The sequence below is a fragment of the Grus americana genome, chromosome 2 (genome assembly GCF_028858705.1).
Source record: "Grus americana isolate bGruAme1 chromosome 2, bGruAme1.mat, whole genome shotgun sequence".
NCBI lineage: Eukaryota > Metazoa > Chordata > Aves > Gruiformes > Gruidae > Grus > Grus americana.
Genome location: NC_072853.1, coordinates 160,504,894 through 160,529,086, shown reverse-complemented (window position 1 = coordinate 160,529,086; position 24,193 = coordinate 160,504,894). Strand labels below are relative to the sequence as shown.

At 42.1% G+C, this 24,193-nt stretch overlaps 1 protein-coding gene across 4 annotated transcripts in view; it reads left to right on the top strand.

Moving 5' to 3' along the window:
- Positions 1-24,193, top strand: part of DPP6 (dipeptidyl peptidase like 6) — a 508,492-nt gene that overhangs the window by 305,372 nt on the left and 178,927 nt on the right. For all 4 annotated transcript variants that reach the window (XM_054818789.1, XM_054818787.1, XM_054818788.1 and 1 more), the window contains exon 2: positions 19,802-19,916. In XM_054818789.1, coding sequence (XP_054674764.1) covers positions 19,802-19,916 — 115 coding nt within the window. The remainder of the gene's footprint in view (positions 1-19,801; positions 19,917-24,193) is intronic.

Genomic DNA, 24,193 nt, shown 5'->3' with positions numbered 1-24,193 from the left:
GCTGCTGCAGGAATGCTTTTAGTTTTTCATTTCTTTCCAAGCATTTTTTTTCAAATTATTTGATCTGTTGAGTTTTCTCTTTTAGCTCTATCTGGAAACATTCCTTCAAAGACAAGTCTGGCTATCTCAGGGACTGTATCTCTGATAGCTGCCTTGATGAGTAAGTCACCACTTGTCTTGCAGTAGCTGGAGTTCATGTAGGGAGAAAGACAATTTAGAGCTACGAACCAAAATAAAACTAATGGTTGTATCCTGCGACGTGTTACAGCGTCATCCAGAAGAGCTTTGTTAGTTAAATTGAAGGAGCTGCCTGATGGAATGCTTAAACCTCTCAGAGAACTCACTGTCTAAACAGAGGAAGCAATAGAGGATGTTATCCTCCCTGAATAAGCGTGCATTTAAGAAGGCTGTAGGTATGGGAAACTATAGGTGTGTAACATGGTTTTGAAATAAGAAAAACGCAGTATGAAACGTGAAGAAAATGCAGTCAGGATGAAGATGGAAGTACGATATCTATATTTGAGGTTTAATTCTTAATCATTATCAAGTCCATTAGAGAAGTGAAAATAGAGTATGATCAACTGATATAAAAGTATTTTTTTCCAAAAATGTTAATGTCTTTGTTATGAAGTAGCACCTGCTGCTGCATTGAAAGTTATTAGATTGTATGTGCATGAAGTAATACCCATAGAAGAAATTAGATGAATAACCCATAATAAATCATACACCACAAGGGTATGCGGTTAATATCAAGATTAATTATGGTCTGATTTGTAAGTCATTATATCATAGATAGCAATGTTGAGGTTTAATTTTTCTCTAAAAACTGATGAATTCTGATATAGCTGCTTAACTATTTATAACCACCCTTGAGATGCGGCTAAAGCAAGACAAGGAAACATATCACTATTTCATTGGTTTGCCTTGTATAATGGAGTGGTTACATCCACCCTATCAATCGCCAAAACCTCATTAGAGTTTCTGTTTTCTGACCCAACCTTGTAAACACCTCTTTGTGTTTTGTCTTCTGAGGTGTGCCATAGCAGGCTGGTTTTCTTATTTTTACACTCCTGATAATCTTCTCTTGTAATGGTTACATTGTGGCATCATTTTAATCTGATTTATTAAAATTATTAAAAAGCAGGAAAACACAGGATATATTCTGCCATATTGATGAAGTTTTATATGTTATGATGTTTGATATGTTATGTCAGATACGGTTTATATTCTTGAGTCATTAGCATGTGAAACACCATAATATTGAATTCCCTTTCCTGATTTAGGGCCAGATCCACTTAGAGTCAGACCCCCATGAATGGGGCTCAGGTTCCCACACCGTGCGTAGAGAGGGCTGGGTGCTGTGGGGAGGTGATGCAGGAGTTTGCGCACAGGGCGGTCATCCTCCCTTTAAGGAAGGGACACCCCTGTTATAGATACTTACATTGTATCTTGGCTCTTCCTCTGCAGAACGAGTGTTTACTTTGGTAAATCTTATACCAAAATATCTAAGAAGTGCTTTAGCATTCATAGCTGCACCCCACTGAAGTCCATAGGAACTGAGCGCAGGTTTAAATGGTTTCCCTAATACGGAAAGGCATCCCACTAAATGCTGTCCTGAGTTGGTCTGCAGCGGAGCAGTGCTGTGGGGCGTGCGGGGCCAAAGGCAGCCGTTGCCCTTTCCCTGCAATATTTTCCTGCGGATGGAGGAGTGCAGAAAAGCCATAGTGCACTATCATGCGTTAGTTGACAGCGGCATTTCTTAATTGGTATCAAAAGGATTTAGTCAAGTAATAAATACAGTTGCTGATTTTAGGAGATGCCCATAATATAGAGTGTTAAATTTATATTTAGATAAAGAAATCAGCAATACTCCAAGGCACACTGTGCAGTTAATAAAACATAGATGGCCAAACAAAAACCAGCTATAATAGAGTCGTGTTTTACTTTTGTGGAAGTTACCTATTTTCTATTCCTTTACTTAATTGCCCATATTTCCCTTAAAATAAAAAAAAAAAATAATTGCCTACATGCACACGTGGATGACACTTGCAGTTGAGAAGAACCGCACGCATCATCCCCCTACACCACACACCATCCCTCTGAGCTCAGAGCTTAAATGGTGCACAGAGGGTGATGCATGCCATCTGGACTATGGTAAATGTCAACTCTAATGGACATGGGAAGCATTTTTCCGGAGGCTGATTCCAAGCACAGCCCCATTATCAGGCAGGCCAAGCATCCCCACCTCTTGCTGGTCCCTCATGCACCCATGGCAGTGGTCTTTCCCGAATCAGACTCCATGAAAGATGCTCGGGCAGTTTGCTGTGACCACTGCGATCATTCCAGCAGCAGCAGAGGGAGACGGGATTCTTCTTCCCTCTGCAACAAATGTTGTAATAATTGATAGTGAAAGTGGTAAACTGGAACTGTATGTGCTATCCATTCATGCAGAGTAACAGTAGCTAATTAAATATACGGAGATTACATCTACCTGCGCAGAACAGCAGATAACAAATAGCACACCCATGGTATTCTTCAAGCCAAGTTCAAATGCTCCTGTCCTGACAAGGCGATGAAGACAGTTGATTAGCTGTAACCGCCTGCTCCTCTTACTTGAAACGATGCCCTTCCCTCCCCCCTCGCTGCTCACACCGCAGATGTGCTGCCTGTGGGCACGGATGCCAGACCAGCTGCAGCGCCGGAGCATGTGTTTTGTTATCTGGCCACGGCTTCAGAGGAGACATCGCTGGCACCAGAGAGCAGAGCGGGGAGGCTGGTGTGCTGCGGGCGAGCTCTGGCCGCTCCTGCTGAGCAGGAACAAGGGCAGCTGCACCCTTGCTCTCTGCCCCGGCCAGCAAACCTCTCGTGTGTTAGGCTAACCTTCAAAGGGTTCTCTCGTGCCTCAAAACCCTCATGGGAGATTTATTTTTTTTTTTTTTTTTTGCTATATGTGAGCAGGGAACCCACAGGAATAAGGATCATAAAGGGTGCTATCTCAAATGGAGAGGTGTCTAAGAATTGGGGCATCAATTTTTGGAGATGTTTGGGAGCATTGCCTACAGGGAAACTGAGGGCAATCGGGTGATTAATGGCTTCTAACAACCTAGCCCTGCTTGCCATGTAATTACCCAAATATCTTGTATACATGACCTAGTAAACCCTCCGTTTTTCCCACACATCTCTGTTCCTAGAGTGAGGGTGTCCCATCTCCTCGCTCTATGAAGAAGAAAACTATGAGGAGAACAGCGGCAGCAAAAGCTACAAACCGGTGAGGAGGTAGGAAGAAGCAGATGAAGGGGTTAGCATCACTACTAAGTCAGGTTAACAAATTGTCGGTTACTGGATCTGTACTGTGGGGTCCCACCATGCGTGGTTAGTCACTTCTACCATGGAGTGACCAACTGATGGGTAGATGGATTAGTTCAAAATCAGAAAATTGAACTGGTACAAGTATGAAAATATCTATACAAATTAATTTTTTTCTAGCCATTTCTCTCGTTTGGGCTTTTCCACGTATTTTTTTCTGCAATGGATGCATTTAGGAATTTGAATTCTTAATGTAAGGCTTAATGTAAGTGAGAAATTAGTTGTAATTAAGAGGTATGTAAAGTGTGGATGGTGTAGAATATAGGAAGCTCTTGGGAAGTCCGTGCTTAGCATGAACCCAAGCAGGGAGGTTTCGTAGGTTCGTCTTTTGAGGGTGTCTGGGTTCAGAAGTCTTGTTGTCAAAGGATCAGGATTATATCGAGACATCTTTCATTCCCATGGGGAATAATGACTTCCTGCCTGGATGGCAAATGTTGTCATTTCCCATGAAAAGTTATAGGGCAAAGGTTAAGTGCCTCCTGTAATTCCACAAAGAAATGTAATACAAGCTTCTAGCTGTCTTTTCTCTCTGTGCCAGACATTTTTTGTTGTTCTAGAAGCTGACTGCTTGGTACAGTCTGTAACACAGGGGCTTGTTAAGACCTTGGAAGATTGATTATTTTACACTTCATGTGTTCAGCCTGCAAAGGGGATGTGCTGTGTGACTGCATAACTCGTGCTGAGAGTACCTCCTCGCACGGCACGTGCATCTGGGCTCAGCATCGCTGGAATCATCTTACCGGACCCCAGGGAAAAAAAGTAGAACTGGGCTTATTCCCTGCAAGGGAATTTTTTTGTTAATATATTTTTTACAGAAACACAACAGAAGCAGATTCTAGCTCTTTGTCATAATACCCAGCGGAGTTTTTCTCTCTCTCAGGAGGGGAAAAAAATACTGAAATCAGAAATAAATAGTGACGAAGCCATTAAACAAAATGGAAATTAAGGTAAAAGTGGAAATGAGATGCTGTTGATGTGAATTTTAAGAGTCCTTCACAAAGGGTTATGTAAGAGAATGAACTAGATTCTGATTTTTTTGTTAAATTCATTCCAAGAAAATTAAAAAAAAGAACAATCCAAGGTTTGTAGCGCCCCATTAGTTTGCTATGAGGTTTCCTGAAAATAATATGACTTTTCATTTTACATTATAAGGCTATGATAGTGATGTTTTATGAAGGCAAAATACTATGTACAAAAAAGAAATGCTTTTTCTTTTCTATTTGAAGGCTGCAAAAAAGTGTTGGTCACTAAGGCACAGCCTTCACATATTTCTTGCTAACAAGGAGAGGTCATAAAACATGCAGTTTTTCCTCCTCCATCCTCCTCCTACTAAAAAGTAAATGAGAGCATGTCTGCTTTGCAGTCACTGTCACAAGTCTTACCTTTAAATTAGCTCACCGGGGTCCCAAGTGCATGTGGTTGCAAGAGCCTGAAGCTTAGCCCAGGCTGACTGCCCCAGCATCTCTCCCAGCTTCTCGGGCAGGTAGTGTAGCACTGAGATCCATGTTTCACATACAGCATAGCTCCAGGTGCCCTGGTGAGCTACCAGCGACACAGGGCAGATATATCACACCAACAGCCACCATGCTCTCGGGAGCACCCATGGCGATGGGGTGTGCTTTCAGATTTAAGGGTCTCTTTTCTCCCATCAGCCCAAAGAAGCCCATGGGAAAAAAGAAAGAAAAGGAAAAAAAAACCCAACCAAACGAACCTCCTAGCCTTTACTTCTGCAATTCCTCTGCTTCTTTTGAACTTCTGATCAGACATATTTTTCATTAATTATTCACTACAGTCATAGTCCCTCACCGTATGAGGAGGGGATTAGCTGAAATGAACCTCAGCTGCAGTTTGCCACTGTTGCTTGGTGCAACCCAACGGGGAAGGGGCTGCAGCTCTTGACTTGCAAGCTGTTTCTTCAGAGGAGCCAAGGCCCAGCTCCACTCAGCTTACAAAGGGACAACTTGTTTCACATTTCAAAGGAGATGAAAACTAATGGGTAAAAAAGAACCGACTTCTCGTGCAGAGCTAAATATGCGCGTGTGTAGAGGGTGAGTCTTTGCTTTCCCATGCCAAGAAATGGAAAGAAAAAAGGGGGTTGCATGTGTATTTGTGCATATATACTTCTCTGCTGTAGCAATATGACGCAGTGAACGAATCTGTGCAAGTCAAATTGTTTTCAGTTGGGGTTTTTTGATCCAGCCTCCCTCATTCCCCTTGTCCAAATGAATGTGACAAAAATGACTGCAAATATTTTAGTACCATGGCTTGCTTGCTTGTTTGTTTATTTTCAATTTTTAGGTGAAATGGTGGCTTTGACATTGTGTTTTATCCTGGCAACCAAAGACTAGCACTTGACACTTCCTTCATTAATAGCTCAAACCAGCTGTAAGAGGGGGGAATAAATGGTCTATAGCAGCCTGGTCAGACATAAAAGACTATAGTTCTATACAGCCATATAGTCTTGACATTATTTACCAACAGATGAAGAATTTCTGGAGAGAGAGGTAGGAAATCCCACAGTAGTGTGAAGGGACAGGCAGAGCAATGTGGGGCCTGATCAGCAATGTGGGGGACACTGCGGGAGCAAAAAATGCCAAGAGCAGAACAGCCTTGGCCTCTCTTCCTCAAGGCGGCATTTGGCAATTGTTGAAGATTCACCTGTCATCATTAAATAACTGAGATTCTTTACATTGACAATTATCTGCACTCTGTAGCGGGAGGTTTCAGTGATGGACCAGATGAAAAGCTGTTGAATGCACAAGGGGAACAATTCAGGTATTTATGTCAATGAAGTGGAAGGAAAATAAAGCAGCTGATTTAGTAGCTCATACGACCTGTCTGTCCCTTCATTGTGCTGCTGATAGCTTTTGGCAACCAGCACAGCGGCCAATGTACGAGCACACATCAGTTGTGTCATATTCTTTCTTCACTTCATTGATGCAGAACATGTCACAAAATCTCGCTGTCCTCAGCGCCACCTTTCAGTTCCTGAGTTTGATGACAGCAAATGTCACTTGAGAAAAGCACAAGGGCTCTGACTGATGGTAATTTTGGGAAACATCATGTGGAGCTGTATCACCTCGAGGACATGTTCTTATTGTAGCTTTGAGTGTGAATGTCACTGTACTGCTAGGTGTCCTCTCCAGGTAAAGAAGATACCCTATGTTTAGTTGTTGTGACAGGGAGAGGAGTCCACAGATTGCAAGTCAGATAATCGGGAACTGAGAGCCTATGGCAATGCTGTGAAGTTATGGGAACTGTTTTAGCCCTCTTGAAAAAGCAGGATTTCAGCTGAGGTTTGCTTTCCTGCCAGTTACAATGAGTGGAAACCTGAAAACTTTGGTTCAGATCTTCTATACGGGTACCCTGAGTCCAATAGCTTCATCATTTTTGCCCTTCGATTTCTTCATGTCTTCAGCTGCAACTCGGCCAATGTGAGGTCTTGCTGAATGGGAAGTCTGGTGTTCAGCAGTCAAACCCTGCTTTTTCTGGGTATACAGAAGTGTGTGCTACCGGAGGTAGAGGGGTCGCAATCTGGTGAACATGAGGAGGGCTGACAAATGGGATTTCTAAGCAAAATGACTTTGTATTGCATTACAGAAAACGTTGAGCTGTGCAGGCTGGTAGGAGGGAGAGTCCTGCTTCTAATTATGATTCAACGTTATCTTTCACTGATAATAGCCTTTTTGTAATCAAAGAAGGTAAAAATGAAATGTATGTTGCTGATTTTTTTGTGTGCACCAATGAGCAATACAGTCACAATGTAGTTTTAAATTAAATTCTTTTGTTCCTTTTGTTAATTTCAGTTTGATGGGTTTCCCTGGTGCCAGAGACTAATTTACAGCAGAGAAAATTCCCTTAAATTGATTTTTAAAAATGCACTCACATACACTACATTAACCTTTTCATTCCCTTATGGTGTGTGTCAAAGAAAAATGATCCCTGTAACTCTGCTTATTGGAGAGACGCATCTGTAGAGTATATTAATTGGTAGAGTTCCCATTCTGCCTTGGACAGATTTTTCACATGGTAAATGAAATCCTGGCTGTGCTAATGCTCTTCTCTCTCTGTAAAAATACCGGTGCCCCAGCCCCCATCATTTTCCTTCTCCCAGTGCTACATATCTGATCACTTCTGAACTCTTCCATTAGTTATGGAAGAGTTTTATCTTTGAATTTAGGTAGGGAGAAGAAAGGCACCAAGGCCCAGGTCCTCAGGAGTGTTTCTGTGCCCGACTCCTGGTGAAGCCATGGGGAATTAAGGATCTGAACACCTCTGAGGACATTGGCCTGTGCACGGTGCAACGTGGTGTCTGCAGCACCGCGTGAGAGGGCTCCACAGGGTACTTGGTGGGGAAATTTATACTGGAAGGTTTGTTACAGCATCACATGAGTTTAGGATGTCTTTAAGTCTTGAAAAGTGAGTGAGATGGACAGGGAGATGAAGATAAAGGACCTTTTTAGGTGTGTTTAGATCAGAAGATGATCTGAAGCTCCGCTGAGCACTGTAGGGAAATGAGGACATCTCTCTCTCTGCCTGCTGGGTCTGTTAAGATCCCTTAATTTCAGAAGCAAACCCCTGTTTCATGAGAGAATAAGAGGTTGGTGAGTTGTGGAGAAGCAGCTCCTTTCTTGGACACTTGCCTTTTTCCTTCCCATCGCTGGAGCGTTTTTCATGGGAGGCAATGAAACTGCCACACACTAGTCATTGTGTCTGCTTGGGTGATTTTTCTCTTTTCAAATCCTAGAGCGTGCTTAAATCAATATTATATCCCTACATTTATCTTCAGTTTCAAATAAAAGGGGACCTTTCTAACACACGCTCTCTCACTTTTGACGTCAGAAGTGGGAGAATTGCAAAATTAAAAAGAGAATTTTGATTACAGAGGAAATTTTATGGCTTGAAGCCAGTGAAAAGCAGACAGATAAACCAGCAGCATGATTCAGGAGAAGAGGTGCTTTTGTCAGTGCTGTTAAGATGCTAACACGAATTGTGCCGGGAGATTAAAAATGATCATGGTAATGCAGTGGCTTTGCTGCTGGGTGGCATTGACCCTCATGAAATAGAGAAAAAAAAAATTGCAATTTGTGTGTCAGTCGGTTTTGCTTTTTATTTTTTGACTGGGAAGGTGGATGTCTCAGTTCCAGTCTGTAATTCACTTACTGAGTCTCAGGATTGTATTGAATTAAGGATATTTCTTTCAAATGAAAAATGAGCAAGGAAAGTGTTTTTTTGATACAAAGAGTCATGCTGCTGTAGTGTCGTGCCACAGTTAACACAACCCAGTATGAGAAAGAAAGTTGGCATCTTGCTTTCCCAAGGAAAAATGACTTACTGTTTGCTGGATGTGTTTACAGCCGCCCAGAAAGTTTTGAAAATGAAAATAAACGACTTTGCAAAGCTCTTTGTAATGTGCTGTGAGAACCCTAGTAAAAATAGAAATCAATTAAAACAGACCAAGCATAAGACTCGTAAACCTTTGGAGACCTTGGAGTCACTTTGCCTGACAGCAGCAGTCGGTGCTGAGCCAGCCCACTGGCATCTCAACGCCAAAAGCCTGAGTACCCTTCGAAGAGCTGTAATTCTTCAAACCACAGTTTTCCTAAGCTAGAGCTGGACAAAGGCCAGGGAGAATTAAGACTTTTTTTTTTTTTTTAAACTTCATGAACATCAAATCAGGATATCCATGAAGTGGTTTCTGGTTCAAGAATATCTGAGAATAGCCCAAGCAAATCCCTTTAGCAGAACGGAGATGTCTCCCAGCTATTTTGAGGACAGTGTCACAGCCTGTGGATTCTGCACCCTGCCTCATCATCCAAGCAACGCTCAGGTTGCTGCTAGCCAGCAAGAAATAGTTACCATTATAAAAATGGGAAAGACGGTTGTGTCCCTTGCTCCTTCTGCGTGAGTGACGGTGTGAGCTCAAGCAAGCACTTTTCCTTAAGAGTGAGAATTGCAGAACGGAGGGTGAGCTGGGGGCTGTAGCTTAGGCTTAGGATTTGGGATTCAGGTGGAGCTTAGGGCTGCACTTACATGGTGAAGTAACCTGGAGGAGCACGTGGGCCCAAGCATAGGTATCACTGGTGGCATTTGTTAGCATGCCCCCAGCATGGGATTGGCCCATGACGAGCAAGGCTGTCCCAGATCTGCCGCAGCGAAGACTGGGGTTCGGGGTGGTCATGCTCGCTGCAGCGTAAGAGGGTTTGGCTGTTGTGGGTGAGAGGCACGCTTTGCCCATTGCCCGTGGGACAGGAGAACAGATTTTGATTTGCTTTATTTACTGGTTTGTATGTACTTACGAAATCAGGATTGGAAGATTCAGATGAGAAGACGGGGAGAGATACTAAACAAAAAGATCTTGGCTGTACAGGCAGGAGGGAAGGGTACTTAGCTGGGAGAGAAAAGCTTCCATTCTGTGTCCTACTCAAAGAACTGCTAATGTCTTTTCATTTAAAATCATTTAAAGCTTGTAAAATACAAGCCCACACTTACACTTTTTTTTTTCCATTGCTCAACATTGTTAAAATTTGTATCAGAGAAGAATATTCGTTCTATAGTTTTCCATTAAAATCTTGGATACATACTACAGAAGGAAACACAGCAGTAGAGAACCACACATCAAATATGACTTGAGTGTTTTGGCCTTTGATCCTAGAAACAACAGAAAATTAAAATTCTCTTAAAGGTAAAACTAAAAGATAATTAGCATTTTAGTATAAATATTGCTACAATAATGAATAATGCAATAGTGTTGTCTTTGAAACATCCATACATCAAACAATTTCTATTTTTCAAAACAGTAAATGGTTGGTGCTTGAAATAAAAGTTGCATAAAAGATGTATAAAAATTATCTGTGAATGGTAGCATACAGAATAACTCTGGAGTTTGCATTTTACACACCTTTTACAGATGCTTGAGAAATCCAGCACCATAATCTGATTAATTTATGATATATGGACATTATTAAAGGATTCAGACATGCTACTAAAAATGTTATTGACTTTAATAAAGGCAGGTTCTGGTTTGAAACGGAAGAACTTTGCTCTCTTGTGAGATCCTACTGGCTTCTTTGAGAGATTTTTTTTTTTTCCTGCTGAACTCAACTTTTATGTAAAACACACATTGCTTGAGTCCCACAGGGAACAGAAATATGTGATTTTTACTGTTTCTTTACTGAATTCGGAAAGTGTTTTAGTGAGCACACAAAAGAGATTTTATCATCACATGCTTGTTAGTTTGGACATTTTTCTTTGTTGAGTAAGTAAAAGCATTTTATGTTGTGTCTCATCATGAAGATTCAGGTAATTTTCATTGCTTTTTAAATCCCACTATTATGGGCTCTGATCAAATGTTCTCTCCCCCAGAAAAGCTCTGCATTGTCACTGCAGTCTCCTCCCTGCAGTGCCATCCCACACCATCCTCTTGCCCTTTGGTCTGTCCATGTCCGTCACCTCCCCATGTAACTCCAGGACTCAGGGGAGTCAAGCCTCTCTCTGATCTGGTTTACCCAACTTCTCCCACAGCTGCAGGACCTTCAGGAGCTGTCACCTTGCAGCCCTCATGCTGGCCAGCAACCTCATCTGAAATCACAGAATCATAGAATCATGGTTTGGGTTGGAAGGGACCTTAAAGCCCAGCTAGTTCCAACCCCCTGCCATGGGCAGGGACACCCTCCACTAGCCCAGGTTGCCCAAAGCCTCATCCAGCCTGGCCTTGAATGCTTCCAGGGAGGGGGTATCCACAGCTTCTCTGGGCAACCTGTTCCAGTGCCTCACCACCCTCATAGTGAAGAATTTCTTTCTAACATCTAATCTAAATCTCCCCTCCCTCAGCTTAAACCCATTCCCCCTTGTCCCGTCACTCCATGCCCTTGTAAACAGTCCCTCTCCAGCTTTTTTGTAGGCCCCTTTAGGTACTGGCAGGCTGCTCTAAGGTCTCCCCGGAGCCTTCTCTTCTCCAGGCTGAACAACCGCAACTGTCTCAGCCTGTCCTCATAGGAGAGGTGCTCCAGCTCCCTGATCATCTTTGTGGCCCTCCTCTGGACTCGCTCCAACAGGTCCATGTCCTTCTTGTACTGTGGATCCCAGAGCTGAACACAGTACTGCAGGTGGGGTATCATGAGAGCGGAGTAGAGGGGCAGGATCACCTCCCTCAACCTGCTGGTCACACCTCTTTTGATGCAGCCCAGGATACAGCTGGCTTTCTGGGCTGCGAGTGCACATTGTCAGGTCATGTTGAGCTTCCCATCCACCAACACCCCTAAGTCCTTCTCCTCAGGGCTGCTCTCAATCTGTTCTCCACCCAGCCTGTAGTTGTGCTTGGGATTGCCCCAACCCACGTGCAGGACCTTGCACTTGGCTTTGTTGAACTTCATGCGGTTCGCACAGGCCCACCTCTCCAGCCTGTCCAGGTCCCTCTGGATGGCATCCCTTCACTCCAGCGTGTCGACCACACCACACAGCTTGGTGTCACTGGCAAACTTGCTGAGGGTGCACTCAATCCCACTGTCCATGTCACTGACAAAGATGTTAAACAATGCCAGTCCCAATACTGACCCCTGAGGAACCCCACTTGTCACTGATCTCTACTTGGAATCAACCTGTTGACTGTAACTCTTTGTGTACGACCATCCATCCAATTCCTTATTCGCTAGTGGTCCATCCATCGAATCCATGTCTCTCCAATTTAGAGACAAGGATGTCATGCCAGACAGTGTCAAATGCTTTGCACAGGTCCAGGTAGATGACATCAGTTGCTCCCATCATCCTATATGAAGTGATGATGAGAGAAACGTATTTGGAACAGAAAGCAGCTGCTGAATTTCGGATAGTAATGGTAGATAGTGGTTGACATGATAGGTTGTATTGAGTGTGCTTCTCTCTTTCTTTCTGTTTTCTTATTTCCCCACATAAAGCTTTGTGCATGAAGCTTTACCGTGTGTTAATGAGAGTTACATATGTCGACCAACAGAGGAGCGACCCTCTCCTAGCCCCCAGCTGCTTTAATTCACACATGAATTCATATAATAATTACTGTATCACAGAAGTATTTGCAAGTAACCCGGCAAGGTAATTTTTACTTTCTTAGCACGCAGTGCAATTTCTGCATCCTGAGTTTGATGGACACCTCAGGAGAGTGCAAAATGAAATTGATAAACCCATTTTCTTCCCCCCCATGGTACACACCGTTTTCATATTCCTCTTCCCACCGTCTCTGCAGCATGGCGACCTCAAAACTCAGCTGTCTTCACGGCTCTTTCTCACATTGTTCGCAAACAAATTATTTAGGAATTAAATTTTGTTCACCTCATGTTTTCCTTCCTGTACCATTTAGAAACAAATTATTCACAAACTAGATTACAGAAAAAAAGAATGCCTAGGACTTAGTAAAATATAGTATTAAACAGAATTTCTAATGCTGTCTTTCTAGCCAGGGAGATTAAACACCTCACTACTTCCCTTATCACAAGTTCTTCCTTGGTGTTCAGAGTCATAAATTGAATGATATTTTCTTTTTCTGAAATACAGTTTCACTAAAAATTGTAATTGCCTTTTTAGAAATGTAAGCAGAATGGCATTTTGTTGGAATTAGGAGAGACGACAAAGCTGAGAGGTGGTTTCTGCCCGCTCTCAAATCTTGCGGAGTAGCTTCTTTTCTCATTTCTTGAGATCATAATTCTTCAAGAAATAGAGTAGAGAGATGTCCTCCTGGCATGCCTTGGCAACATGACTTTTTGCAGATGCTTTCTGCATGGGTATGAACTGTTTTAAGACTTGCATGTGTGTTGTGTCTCGGTTTGGAGGGAGCCAGGCTGTCAGAGCATTATCATGGAAAAACTGGAGTTAAGCAAGTGCTGTGGCATACAGGGGTCCTGCGATCAGTGATATACACTGCAGCATTTGGGCTTGCCAAACCTTTTCACGGATCTGATGATAACACAGACTCTCATGAAATAAAATTCTAAGTGTCAAACTAAGTTTTACTGGTGCCATGGCAGATATTTCACCCGAGGAGATGATTTGGATCTGTTTTAGTGGATGAATGTATGTGCTTATATCAAACAGTGAAATAAAATCAAAGAAATGCTGTTGATTTTATGGGCTCTGTCACTATTGGGAATGGATCTTTAATTATGACTGAATTACAGTAGCAGCTAAGGGCCCCTGTGAGGATTCGCAGTCCCACTGCGCCAGGTGCTATAAAAACATCTAGGTTACAGCAGATGAATGAACCAAACTGATGGTGGGAAAGTGAAGAAGATTAATAAGATGACATTAAATCAAGACCATCACAGTTCTTGGCTAAAAGTATCTGTAATCGCATATGTCGTGTGTCGTACACACGTACAATATTGCCATCTCCTTTCTCCTGGCCGTGAGTCAGAAGATGGCCATGCCCTTGGCTGGAGCCACTCGTAGTGCAACAGGTCCAGCTGGTGTTCGCAGCTTGAATTTTTGTCACCTTGACAATAGACTCCTGGCAGGATTTCAGAATCTGTGTTCCCAACTTCTAGTCTATTTTGGAAATTCCATGCAGTCACTCTGTCCCTAAGCACTAGGAATAATTTGGGAACGTTTCAAATGGCAGCGCTGCTTATTTATACGTTGTAAGGGGGTAGGAGGATGTTGCAGTGGGGTTACTATACTTGGGTACAAAAGTCACGTGAGATGCCAGTTCAAAATACAGAGATGCTGAATTAATCTTTTAGTGCTGTTAGGTCTGGAGGTGATCCAAAACTGTTTCATCATAATGCTCATAAAAATGATGAGAAGTTATTAAATATCCATTTCTGCAATACAGTACAGCTAGGAATTCCAGATATTACTGTATTTAGATCTTTTTACAGATTTTTCTTTTTAATTTAGAAGCAGCACTGGATTTCATTTATAGCTGACGCAGACTGGCTTTACTCCAGTGGAGCCAATGATCTGTGTCAGTCAATGCTAGCTGAGGATCTGGTGCCTTCTGCTCTAAAACTGTGGAAGACCCATCATCTGTTAAAGCTAACACTTAGGTGTAAGGTGCAGATGGCATTCGTTTTCTCCTGTTGGCTTTGTAATAGAAACATGTGAGACTGAGCTCTATCGAAGCATAAAATATGCAAGGTTTATTTTTTACAGAGAGCTGAGTGAAAATTGTGAGAGGAGATGGAACTACAGGGCCAAAAGGAGTGGCTTTAGGACATTCATAAAAAAGAGCCTCCCAGAAATGCGGGGCAGGATAGCGTCTTGCATTCTGTGCAGGGTAAAAGATTTTTCTCACAGTGCTGGGTAGTAGACAGCAAAGATATTAACTGTTATTAAGTCATTGGTCCCTATTAGTAAAAGCATTTATTATTACCAGGAGATGAAGAAAAATATAACATAGTTGTCTTTTATCACCACGACAGGCAGGGTGGTTTTATCCCTCTGAATCTTTCAGTTGGGGTTTTGCAGGAAAGCCCAACATACACACCATGCCTCATTTGTAAAAACAGACTAAGTTTTCATTCCTCACTCTAAAGTGTCACCTTTAGCATGTGAACAGCTGAGTTTGGTGTAGCCTCAGGCTCTTGGAGTATATCTGCAAACCCATTGCTATTCAGCATCACACTTCAGCTGGAGCGCAGCTCAGGGTGGTCTGCAGCAGCAGGAGGGACGGGAGGTGAGTCAGGAGGAGAAGGAAAGGAAAGAAAATAAGTTTTAAAAAACCCCAAAACCAAACAAAAGTAACTCAGCTTGAGTTCAGAGATGAGAAGGATGCAGTTACATGCTTATTATTGTTTATCTGTATTATGATACTGCCTAAGTTCTTCAGTGATTGAGGTTTCTACTGTGCCAGGCAGGGTACCAAGAATGATTGCTGCCCATAAAGAACCTCCATCCTAAATTTAAGGCAGGAGAGCAGAGGAGGATCCAGACAGGCGGAGGAGTGCGATGAGACAGTAAGGCAGTATCGATCAGCAGTATAAGCAGAGGTCTCAGCAAACCTCCTGCTGTAACCACTGCCATAGTTTACTGCCATGATCATTGCAATTAATATTTCTTTTTTGCAACACAAGGTTAATAATCTAACTGTATGTTACCCATTCTTTATCTCATTTGTTGTACTGTTTAGCAGTTTTAATCTGCTGCAATTTTGTATTATAAAGAACTAATTAACAGCAAGATTATTTTTCCTCTGAACATCATAGGAGGTTATTTAGCTAAAATTTAGAAACAAATAAAAAACCAGTAAGAAGCAGAGCTTGCAAGAATGGCAAGTATGGAACCCAGACAAAACCACTGCTATAAACCCCATCCTGCCTCCTCTGAAGCCAATAAAACATCTTGCACTTGCTTTTGTGTCGTATCATTAATTTTGTGGGTTTTCTTTTTTTTCTTTTCCTTTTCTTTCTGATTTACAGTGGGGTAACTGAGACTAGAGCTCAGCCTCCTGTCTGCAGCCGTGGCCCAGTGTCACCTGCTTCAGCAAGGGCCCTCACGTACCGCACAGGTATCTGGAATGTATATATTCCAGGATAACACATCTAGGTTTTGTTGTTATTGCACAAAAGCGCAACTCCATGTCGAAAAGGACTAAGAGGCCCACCGTGACCATCCCTGCATTGATCCATCAGAGATTTTGGTCCAGGATGTATAGCTTAGATTAAATAATACCAATACTTGACAAGCGATGTCTATATTGTCCTTCTTTCATTTAGCAATACAGACATGGCTAATGAAAAAAAAAAAAGAAGTTGTGCTTGATGAGGTTTTGTTTCAAGAAGCTATGATATTATTGTAATATGGCCACCGTGCTGGCAGACTTTTGGCAGGTTTCAAATAAACATGCCAGAAATAATTTTGTTGACAGCATCTTGGATTGGAGCATATCCAGCCTTCGTCCACAACGTGTCAGTACAGTGATTCTTTCACAGGCAGGAAAATATGCCATCACAGATCTGTATTTTAGAGTCTTAAAATACTATAGATGTCTAGATTTATGGCCTCAAAGTCAACTTCACAGGTGGGTAGCATTATTTTTCAATCATAAATGAAGAAGAAAATGATAACATTTACAGTTTTTAATATGCAGCATCAATGAAGTGTGCTTATGTTAAAACCTGTGGTAACATCTGTTTTACTTTCCTAATCCAAAACCAATCAAGGTTTTATGTAAGAGAAAGAAGGGGGTGGAAAACAAACAGCAAAGGGAAAAAGGAGAAAAAACAGGCTGAAGGGCTTTAGCTTGCTTGCAGAGGTCATGCAGGCGTTGTATTAGTTCTTCATGAGAAGCAGAGTGACTTTGTTTTAATGTTTGTTTTCAGTAGAATCATTTTGTCAGACCAGACATTCTGCGTGCCTGGTTTATGTCCATTTGTGTAATACGCTCAGATTTGAGTATTAAAACCAAAGTGGTATCTTTAGGGTTAACAGCCATGGGTCACGAAGGGTATCTGCTTGCTGGTTGGTTTAGATCTCTGTATTTACATCGGCAACCTGGGATCTTTCAAGAATGGGCAAATTACAGCTTTTCGCTGTGCGCTGGAAACAAACCCTTTGAGGTGCCACTTCAAGAGCATTATTTTCGTGCTTGAATCTGTACCTGCCTAGGGCTTAATTAAACACCTTCCTGGCTTCGGTCCCAAGCACAGAGGCTTTCCTGAGCAATGTGAATAGGCAGCTGACGTCCACTTGTGGGGACTCCTGTTGAAGGGGTGGGAGTTTGCTGCCAAGGGCATGGGCTATCGGGGACCGGTAGTGAGGCTGTAATCCCCTGGATGTAAAAGCTGGTCACAGTGACACAGCAACATCCCTCTGGAATGAAAAGAGATACAGATAGCAGAGATCTCAGATGTCGGTGTTAGCATATGTATGGTAGGATGTGTGTGCAGCAGATTTACTATAAGTGATTCCATCGAAATGACTGAGAAGAACAAAACTGCTTTACAAACCTGCGCTGAATAAAGCTGTTTACCTTTCTTTGAAATGTCATTTATCTCTTCTTGCTTCTTATCAGGGGAAATTTCCTGATGGAATTTTGAAAATAAAGTGAAAACGTTCCTTTCTGCTTCCTTGCAGTGTATTAAACCCCAAAGTTTTGTTTATGAATAGCTTTCCTCCTCTTGATACACTAGAAATTCCCAGTCTTTATTTTGTCGTGATTTTGCTCAAATATTGATTGGATGACTGAAGAATTAATGGGACTATGATATGATAATGGATTCGGTGGAAGTATTGATATCCCGAAAGCTTAAGCACGTATGTGGATTTCTATCACACTGGGACCTCTGAATGAGGAAACCTCACCTCGTGCAAGGTTTTATTAAGCTTTTGAACTACATCTGGGTTTGTAGATCTAATTCAAGTCTGTGAACTTTTTTTTTTTTTCTTTTTTTTTTTTTCAAATTTTAAAACTTATGACCATTCTAGGGGGGAGAAGGTTGCTAGATTATTTTCAGGAACGTGACTGTGCCTGCAGTTCTGCCTGCGTCTTACCTCTGCCCTTCAGATGCTGTTAGGGCTTGGCTGGGTAGAAGCACTGTGGTTTCACGGCTGCCTCTCCCCAGTTCTCCCGTCGTCCCTCCAGGTCCCACCGTGCCCTGCTGTGAAAGGAAGGATATTTCTGTCACTTACTAAGAAGACCTGGACTCTTTTCCTGGCTTTATTTCTCAATTTGTGTGTGACCCTGGGAAAGTCACAGACTGTCTTTTGAGCCTATTTGCATAACCTGAAAAACGGGGACCATAACAGTTTCCTAAAAAAGGTGTTAGAAGACTAAATTAATTAATATTTGTATTGGTGCTTGGGGTGAAGATACTATAAAAATGCAAATATTTATATTCTTTCTTTTCGCTTGTCGGCAAAATCACATTTCTCAAGGCTCCTGACCTACTTTTCTGATTTTACTCCAGTAAGAATAACTAACTATAAATTTGTTCCTTATAATTATTTTCATTTCAAATAGGAAGCCAAGTACAAATGAGGGGAAGGCGAGGAGAGGAGGGGGTGCTAACCTCTACCCCTCTTTTCCAGAAGGAAGAGAACCATCATGTCTTTTCCAGAACTAGAATAAATAATGAAATTCAGATGCTACTTCAGATGTTTAATACCTCAAACCTGGCTTTCCATTGCAGATTTATTGCCTTTGTAATCTCCAAACATATAGGAAGAGAGTCTCAACATTATCTTTTTCTGTGAAATGGATTCCTGGTATGGAAAAAGTTGAAAAATATTTTCCAGTGTTTTCTGAAATAAAAAAACCTGTGACGTTTGTGTGACCTGCCCATTCAGGTCATGTTGCTGTGTATAAGAAAAACTTAGACTAATTAAGTGAAGCAATCTCTCGGACTTACAGAAGAACTTAGTCTATCATCGAGTTTTTTGTTTTCCTGAAAAAATTTAAAAAGAAAAAAAAAGAAGAATCTTTCAAAGAAGTACCAGCAGGTCTGTCTTAGACCCACCATCCCTCATGATATAGAAAATGAGGCAAAAATTCTAAACTGGTGAGGTCAGCAAGGAGGAGGAGCATCCAGACTTGTTCTGGCTGTGAGGCCAGATCCCTGGAGTGAGTTCAGCCTTCCAGGAAAGTGGAGCACACTGATATTTCATACAGTTCCTGGGGATGCTTCCATGCATGCATGAAATCACATTTAATGCACAGTGCTAAGGAGAATCCAGCAAAAAGCATGAAAGGGATAAAGTGCAATAAATATTTAAGATCTTGTGAATGCAAACACAGCACTTCATAAAAACCTTGGTCTCAAGAGCAGAGGTGCTGTATACTTTGTAGACAGAACATATGGTACAACCACAGTGAAGTCAAAGCTAATCAGAGAATAGTGATGGAGCTTTTATTCTGAAGTTTTAAGGATGTGATTAAATTTAATGTATATGCTAGATGTTAAGCCTGTCTTCATGTCCTTAGACCTACCAAGCTAGGAATGCATGCAAGATGGCCTGAGGAGATGTGATGTTTTCTGGGAAAGCAGAAGAATTCACCATGGGGATATCCTTATTGATTTTATCTCCATACATGACCCTGTGAATTATTTATCTTCCTGTATTATTCTCTGGCATCTTATTATAAAAGTCTTTTGAAAGTTACTGTAAAGCTCTTTATTCTCAGACTTAATGAGGGTTGGTAGGAAATTGGCTTTTGATAAGTGAGTTTGGATGAGTGCTGGTGTGGGCAGCTGGTGCCCGTATGCGAGGAGGCGATGGGGAATGTGGGTTTCACTACCGAGCATCCTATGGGTGCACTGCATTTGTTCATTCTGTAGTATGGCTTGGGGTGGATTCAATTAATACCTCAACGTATTATAACGGCATGAATTGTATTTGGGGCTTCGCCTCCCATGGTCGCAGGGTGCATGGTGTAGTTCTGCGGACATACATTGCTGTCTGGATTCTGCTGTTTGTTTCCTTGTCTAAGTGCCTTTTCTAAATGTTCACTTTCCTTTGATGTTTCTAGGAGCTGGTGGGGAGTAATCCTCCTCAAAGAAACTGGAAAGGAATTGCAATTGCCTTACTTGTTATTCTCGTTATCTGCTCCCTGATTGTCACCTCTGTTATACTCCTGACACCAGGTATTTATAACTTTTAACTCACTTCCATTCTGTTCTTCTGTAATTTTACACTTCCAAGTGTAAAGGGATTGCAAACTGACTGCAAATTTAACATCAAAGGAATTATCCCTCCTGTTCTTTAGCTTGATGTGAGATGGGTTCAAGGCCGTTCTTGGGTAGATTGTTTTAGAGTTTTACATTCAGATTCTAAGATCAGGGCTGCTGTGCTGAAGGTACAAGGCTGAAACTTGGTTGCCTAAACATAGATGAGGAGCATCATTTTAGATGTGCCAGGGTGTAAGAGACATCTACACAGGGCAGTCAGTTAGGACACAGGAATTCCTGAAGTTCATGCCATGTGGAGCAGCACCTCCAGTTGGGTGGCATATCTGAGAGCATCTAGAATGGCATTACATGCCTATGTTTAGGCACCTAAATCCCATCCCATTCAGCTGGATTGATTTTTAAATCAGACCATAGTGTTCCAGCTTTACAAAGTAATTCCAGATAACTCTGTGCCAGATAGCATTTAACCACAGCAAATAATTAGTAACTTCCCAACAAAGGATTCTCTAAGTTAATCCCCTTACCAAGTTTCAGCAAAGTTCTGTGCATGTAACCTCTGTAAATTACTTCTCTTACAGTAGCTGCTGAGGTTGTAGACTTGAATTTTAATGTGATATCATTATGATTATTGATTATTACATATTTATACAGCCCTGTAAATTTCCATGACTACTTACGGAGTAGAAATAATGTTTCATGGCTCTTAGAAGATTGTGATTTGAATACAAAAAGACAAACGAATGAGAGATGAGACATAGAAAAGAGAATTCAGTGTCAGAAAGGGTTAGGAGCTGCAAAACACAGAAGGTGGCAGAAGGTCCCCTGCAGAGGGACGTGGCGGAGAAGAAAAGGGGCTCCTTCTTGGATGAATACGTGTGAGTGATTCTAGGGGACAGCAGGACAGAGCACAGGGCTGAGGAGGAGAACAGAGGCAAGGGAGAAATGAAACCAGAGGAAACAGAAAGAGCGCAGGATGGCAAAGTGGAAAAACGAGGTGGAAGTTGTGCGGCAGAAATTTCCAGCTTGTAGCGAGTGAACTGACCTGCAGTTCAGCAGATCTGGGCCGCCTTCCCTGACACAATTCTTATTCCACAGTCCTGCTGTGTGGTAGACTGGAGACAGTGATAAATCAAGAAATACAGGACTGCACTGAGTTAATTTGAAAATGAGTGAAACAATCACTATGTTACCGTTTTGGTTATTTATTGTCATGCTATGTTCAGTTTATTTCATTCTGTCCTGAAGTTTTCAATGTAAATGTAAGTGGCACATGGTTATGCCAGAGTAATTAAGTAATTAAATTAATTAAGGTTAAAATTAATTAAGGATCATTTTTAAAATTACTTTCACTAGAGTTCAGATTTAAAACCTTTGGACAGTGCAGTTCATCTGTGAGATGTTTTGGGGCATGGTCTGTGGACTGTACTCACATCAGGCACCACTTTCTTGCAGTGACAAATATCATCCCTTACCCATTAGGTATGGAGATGTCACCAGCTATTTTATTAAAGTGCAGTCCCAGACTTTTCAAAAATGTAGGTCGAAGCCTAGATTCCTACAGCCATACTTGTGGGCTTCAAGAAGCTGTCAGTGGCTCGCACTGCATAAATGAGACCATGAGTACCACTTCCATCGAAAAGCAGGATTCCATATAGATGGATACGTGGGGAGAAGCGTAAACATACCTGTACAGTCCTAAATACAGTCTAAGTCACAAGACTTTCCTTTTATGTGACCACATCTAATAAGGATTAATTTATAAGGATGGTCAGAGCGGTATCTGGTGAGGACTTAGCAGCTCTGGTTTCAATTGTGGGCTCCACTATAGACGTCATTTAGGTCTTCTGCTGAACCCTACTCCCACTTGTTCATAGAGCAAATCACACATAAATTCACTGATGACTATTATGACTATAGATACTGCAGTGCTGTTGTCCAGGTAAGTGCCTAGATAGAAAAGGTGTACTGAGCACTGAGACCCTGTAGTTAGTGTTCTCTAATTTAGGAAGACACGAGTACATATGGGTTATTATGATGATTTTCTATTTGCTGTAGTATGAAGTGGGAATGTGAAATACCCGCATTCAGTTGTAAATAAAATTTACAAGTGTATTTCTGTGTTGATATTTGTATATGCGTACACAAAGACATTCTCAGTTTGGGATATGTATGTGTGTGCATGTATACACATAAATCACGTGGTTATTAGTATGTACTTAGCAACAACGCCAAATAGCACCATTGAGAGAGTCTCTGTGCTTAAAACTTATGAATATGCTAAAATGTTCATGTTTTTTGAGATTTCTAATTACCCGATCTGATGGTAAACTGGGTTTGGGTTGTTTTTTTTCCCTGCTGACATTTCAGAACTGTGTCCTACATGCAAATACAAAAACTCTCAGCTCAGTACTGCTTCTGGTTTTATTACGGATCCAGAGTGCTTCATGGTGAGACTCTGCCAAGGGTAAAATCAGATAGCTTAGGTTGCTGCTGTGGCTTGGCAGCAGCTAAGTCAGTCTTCTCTTGGGCCACTGGCCCTGGAGCTTGTTACGAGGACACACTATGGCAGAGGGTAACAGGAGGCTCATTCCACGGGCATTTCCCACCAGCCAGTGCTAAGTGAGACATTGAAGCTGGCTTGACAAATGTAAAAAGTATTAAATAACTAATCCTGGCTGGGGATAGCACATCCCAACAAGGTAGGAGTGGGGAAGATGGAGAAGTCCAAAAGGAGCAGCAGAGTCTGCATTTACCTGCCATAAAATAGCTCACTGGGAAAACAAATGTTTATCCTTTGACAGCCAAACTGAAAAATAAGTGATGGATATTTGAACGAGAGGCAATGAAGGGACGGGGACAAGGAATGAAGGAGGCAAAGCAGTTTTGTGGATGTTCATGAGATGAGGAGCTGCTGCCAACTGTGAGAGTGGCATCAGAAAAAAAAAGAATAAAACCCTCTTCACTAGAAATCTCTCAAGCAAGGTGATGCAGTCTGGCATGGTGTCGTGGTTTAACCCCAGCCGGCAGCTCAGCCCCACGCAGCCGCTCACTCACTCCCCCCATGGTGGGATGGGGGAGAGAATCGGAAGAGTAAAAGTGAGAAAACTCGTGGGTTGAGATAAAGGCAGTTTAATAGGTAAAGCCAAAGCTGCACACACAAGCAAAGCAAACCCAGGAATTCATTCCCCACTTCCCATGGCAGGCAGGTGTTCAGCCATCTCCAGGACAGCAGGGCTCCATCACACGTAACAGTGACTTGGGAAGACAAACGCCATCACTCTGAATGTGTCCTCCTCCTTCCTTCTTCTTCCCCCAGCTTTATATGCTGAGCATGACATCATATGGTATGGAATATCCCTTTGGTCACTGGGGTCAGCTGTCCCGGCTGTGTCCCCTCCCAACTCCTTGTGCACCCCCAGCTACTGGCTGGTGGGGTGGGGTGAGAAGCAGAGAAGGCCTTGGCTCTGTGTCAGCACTGCTCAGCAGTGACGAAAACATCCCTGGGTCATCAACACTGGTTGCAGCACAAATCCAAACCACAGCCCCGTACCAGCTACTGGGAAGGAAATTCACTCTGTCCCAGCCAACCCAGCACACGTAGGCAGAGCACAATTCTTGAGAATACTGCAATTTCATTTTAAGTCTTCCTTCTGAATGTAATATTGGAGTCCACCCTGACACTGTCCTGCTAGTACAAATATCCTTTTGAATTTTATCTCTGAATTCCTTACTTGTACCTGTCTATCTAAGCCCTCTCCCTGGCTGGGAAAACATTACTCTCTAAGTATTTTGCTTTTGTTTTGAAGGCCTGTTTTGCAGTGCAACACCAAGGGATGCAATGCAGAGGTGCTCTAAACCCAGTGCTGAACATCATGTTAGGCTAGGCTAGGCAAGGCGAGGCTATGCTATGTTATTTTATTTCTACAGAGAATAATTTTGGGCATGTATGGGATAAAGTGCAGCATGCAGGCTTCTAGTCCATGTTCAGACAAACAAAAGTGGTTAGCTGGACCCACAACTTGCATCATGATGGTGGTATTTCCCAATACTGTGAAAGTCAGGGTAGTCTCGTGGGTAGTCTCCTGTAAAACCAAGAGTGAGTGGTAGAGTGGGGAATAGGGAAGGTTTGCTTAACACAATAGATAATGATCAAGACATTTAATAACTGAGGAAAAAAAGAATTTATATATTTCTTCAAGATTCTTTTGCAAATCAGCCCAAACCTTTAAAAA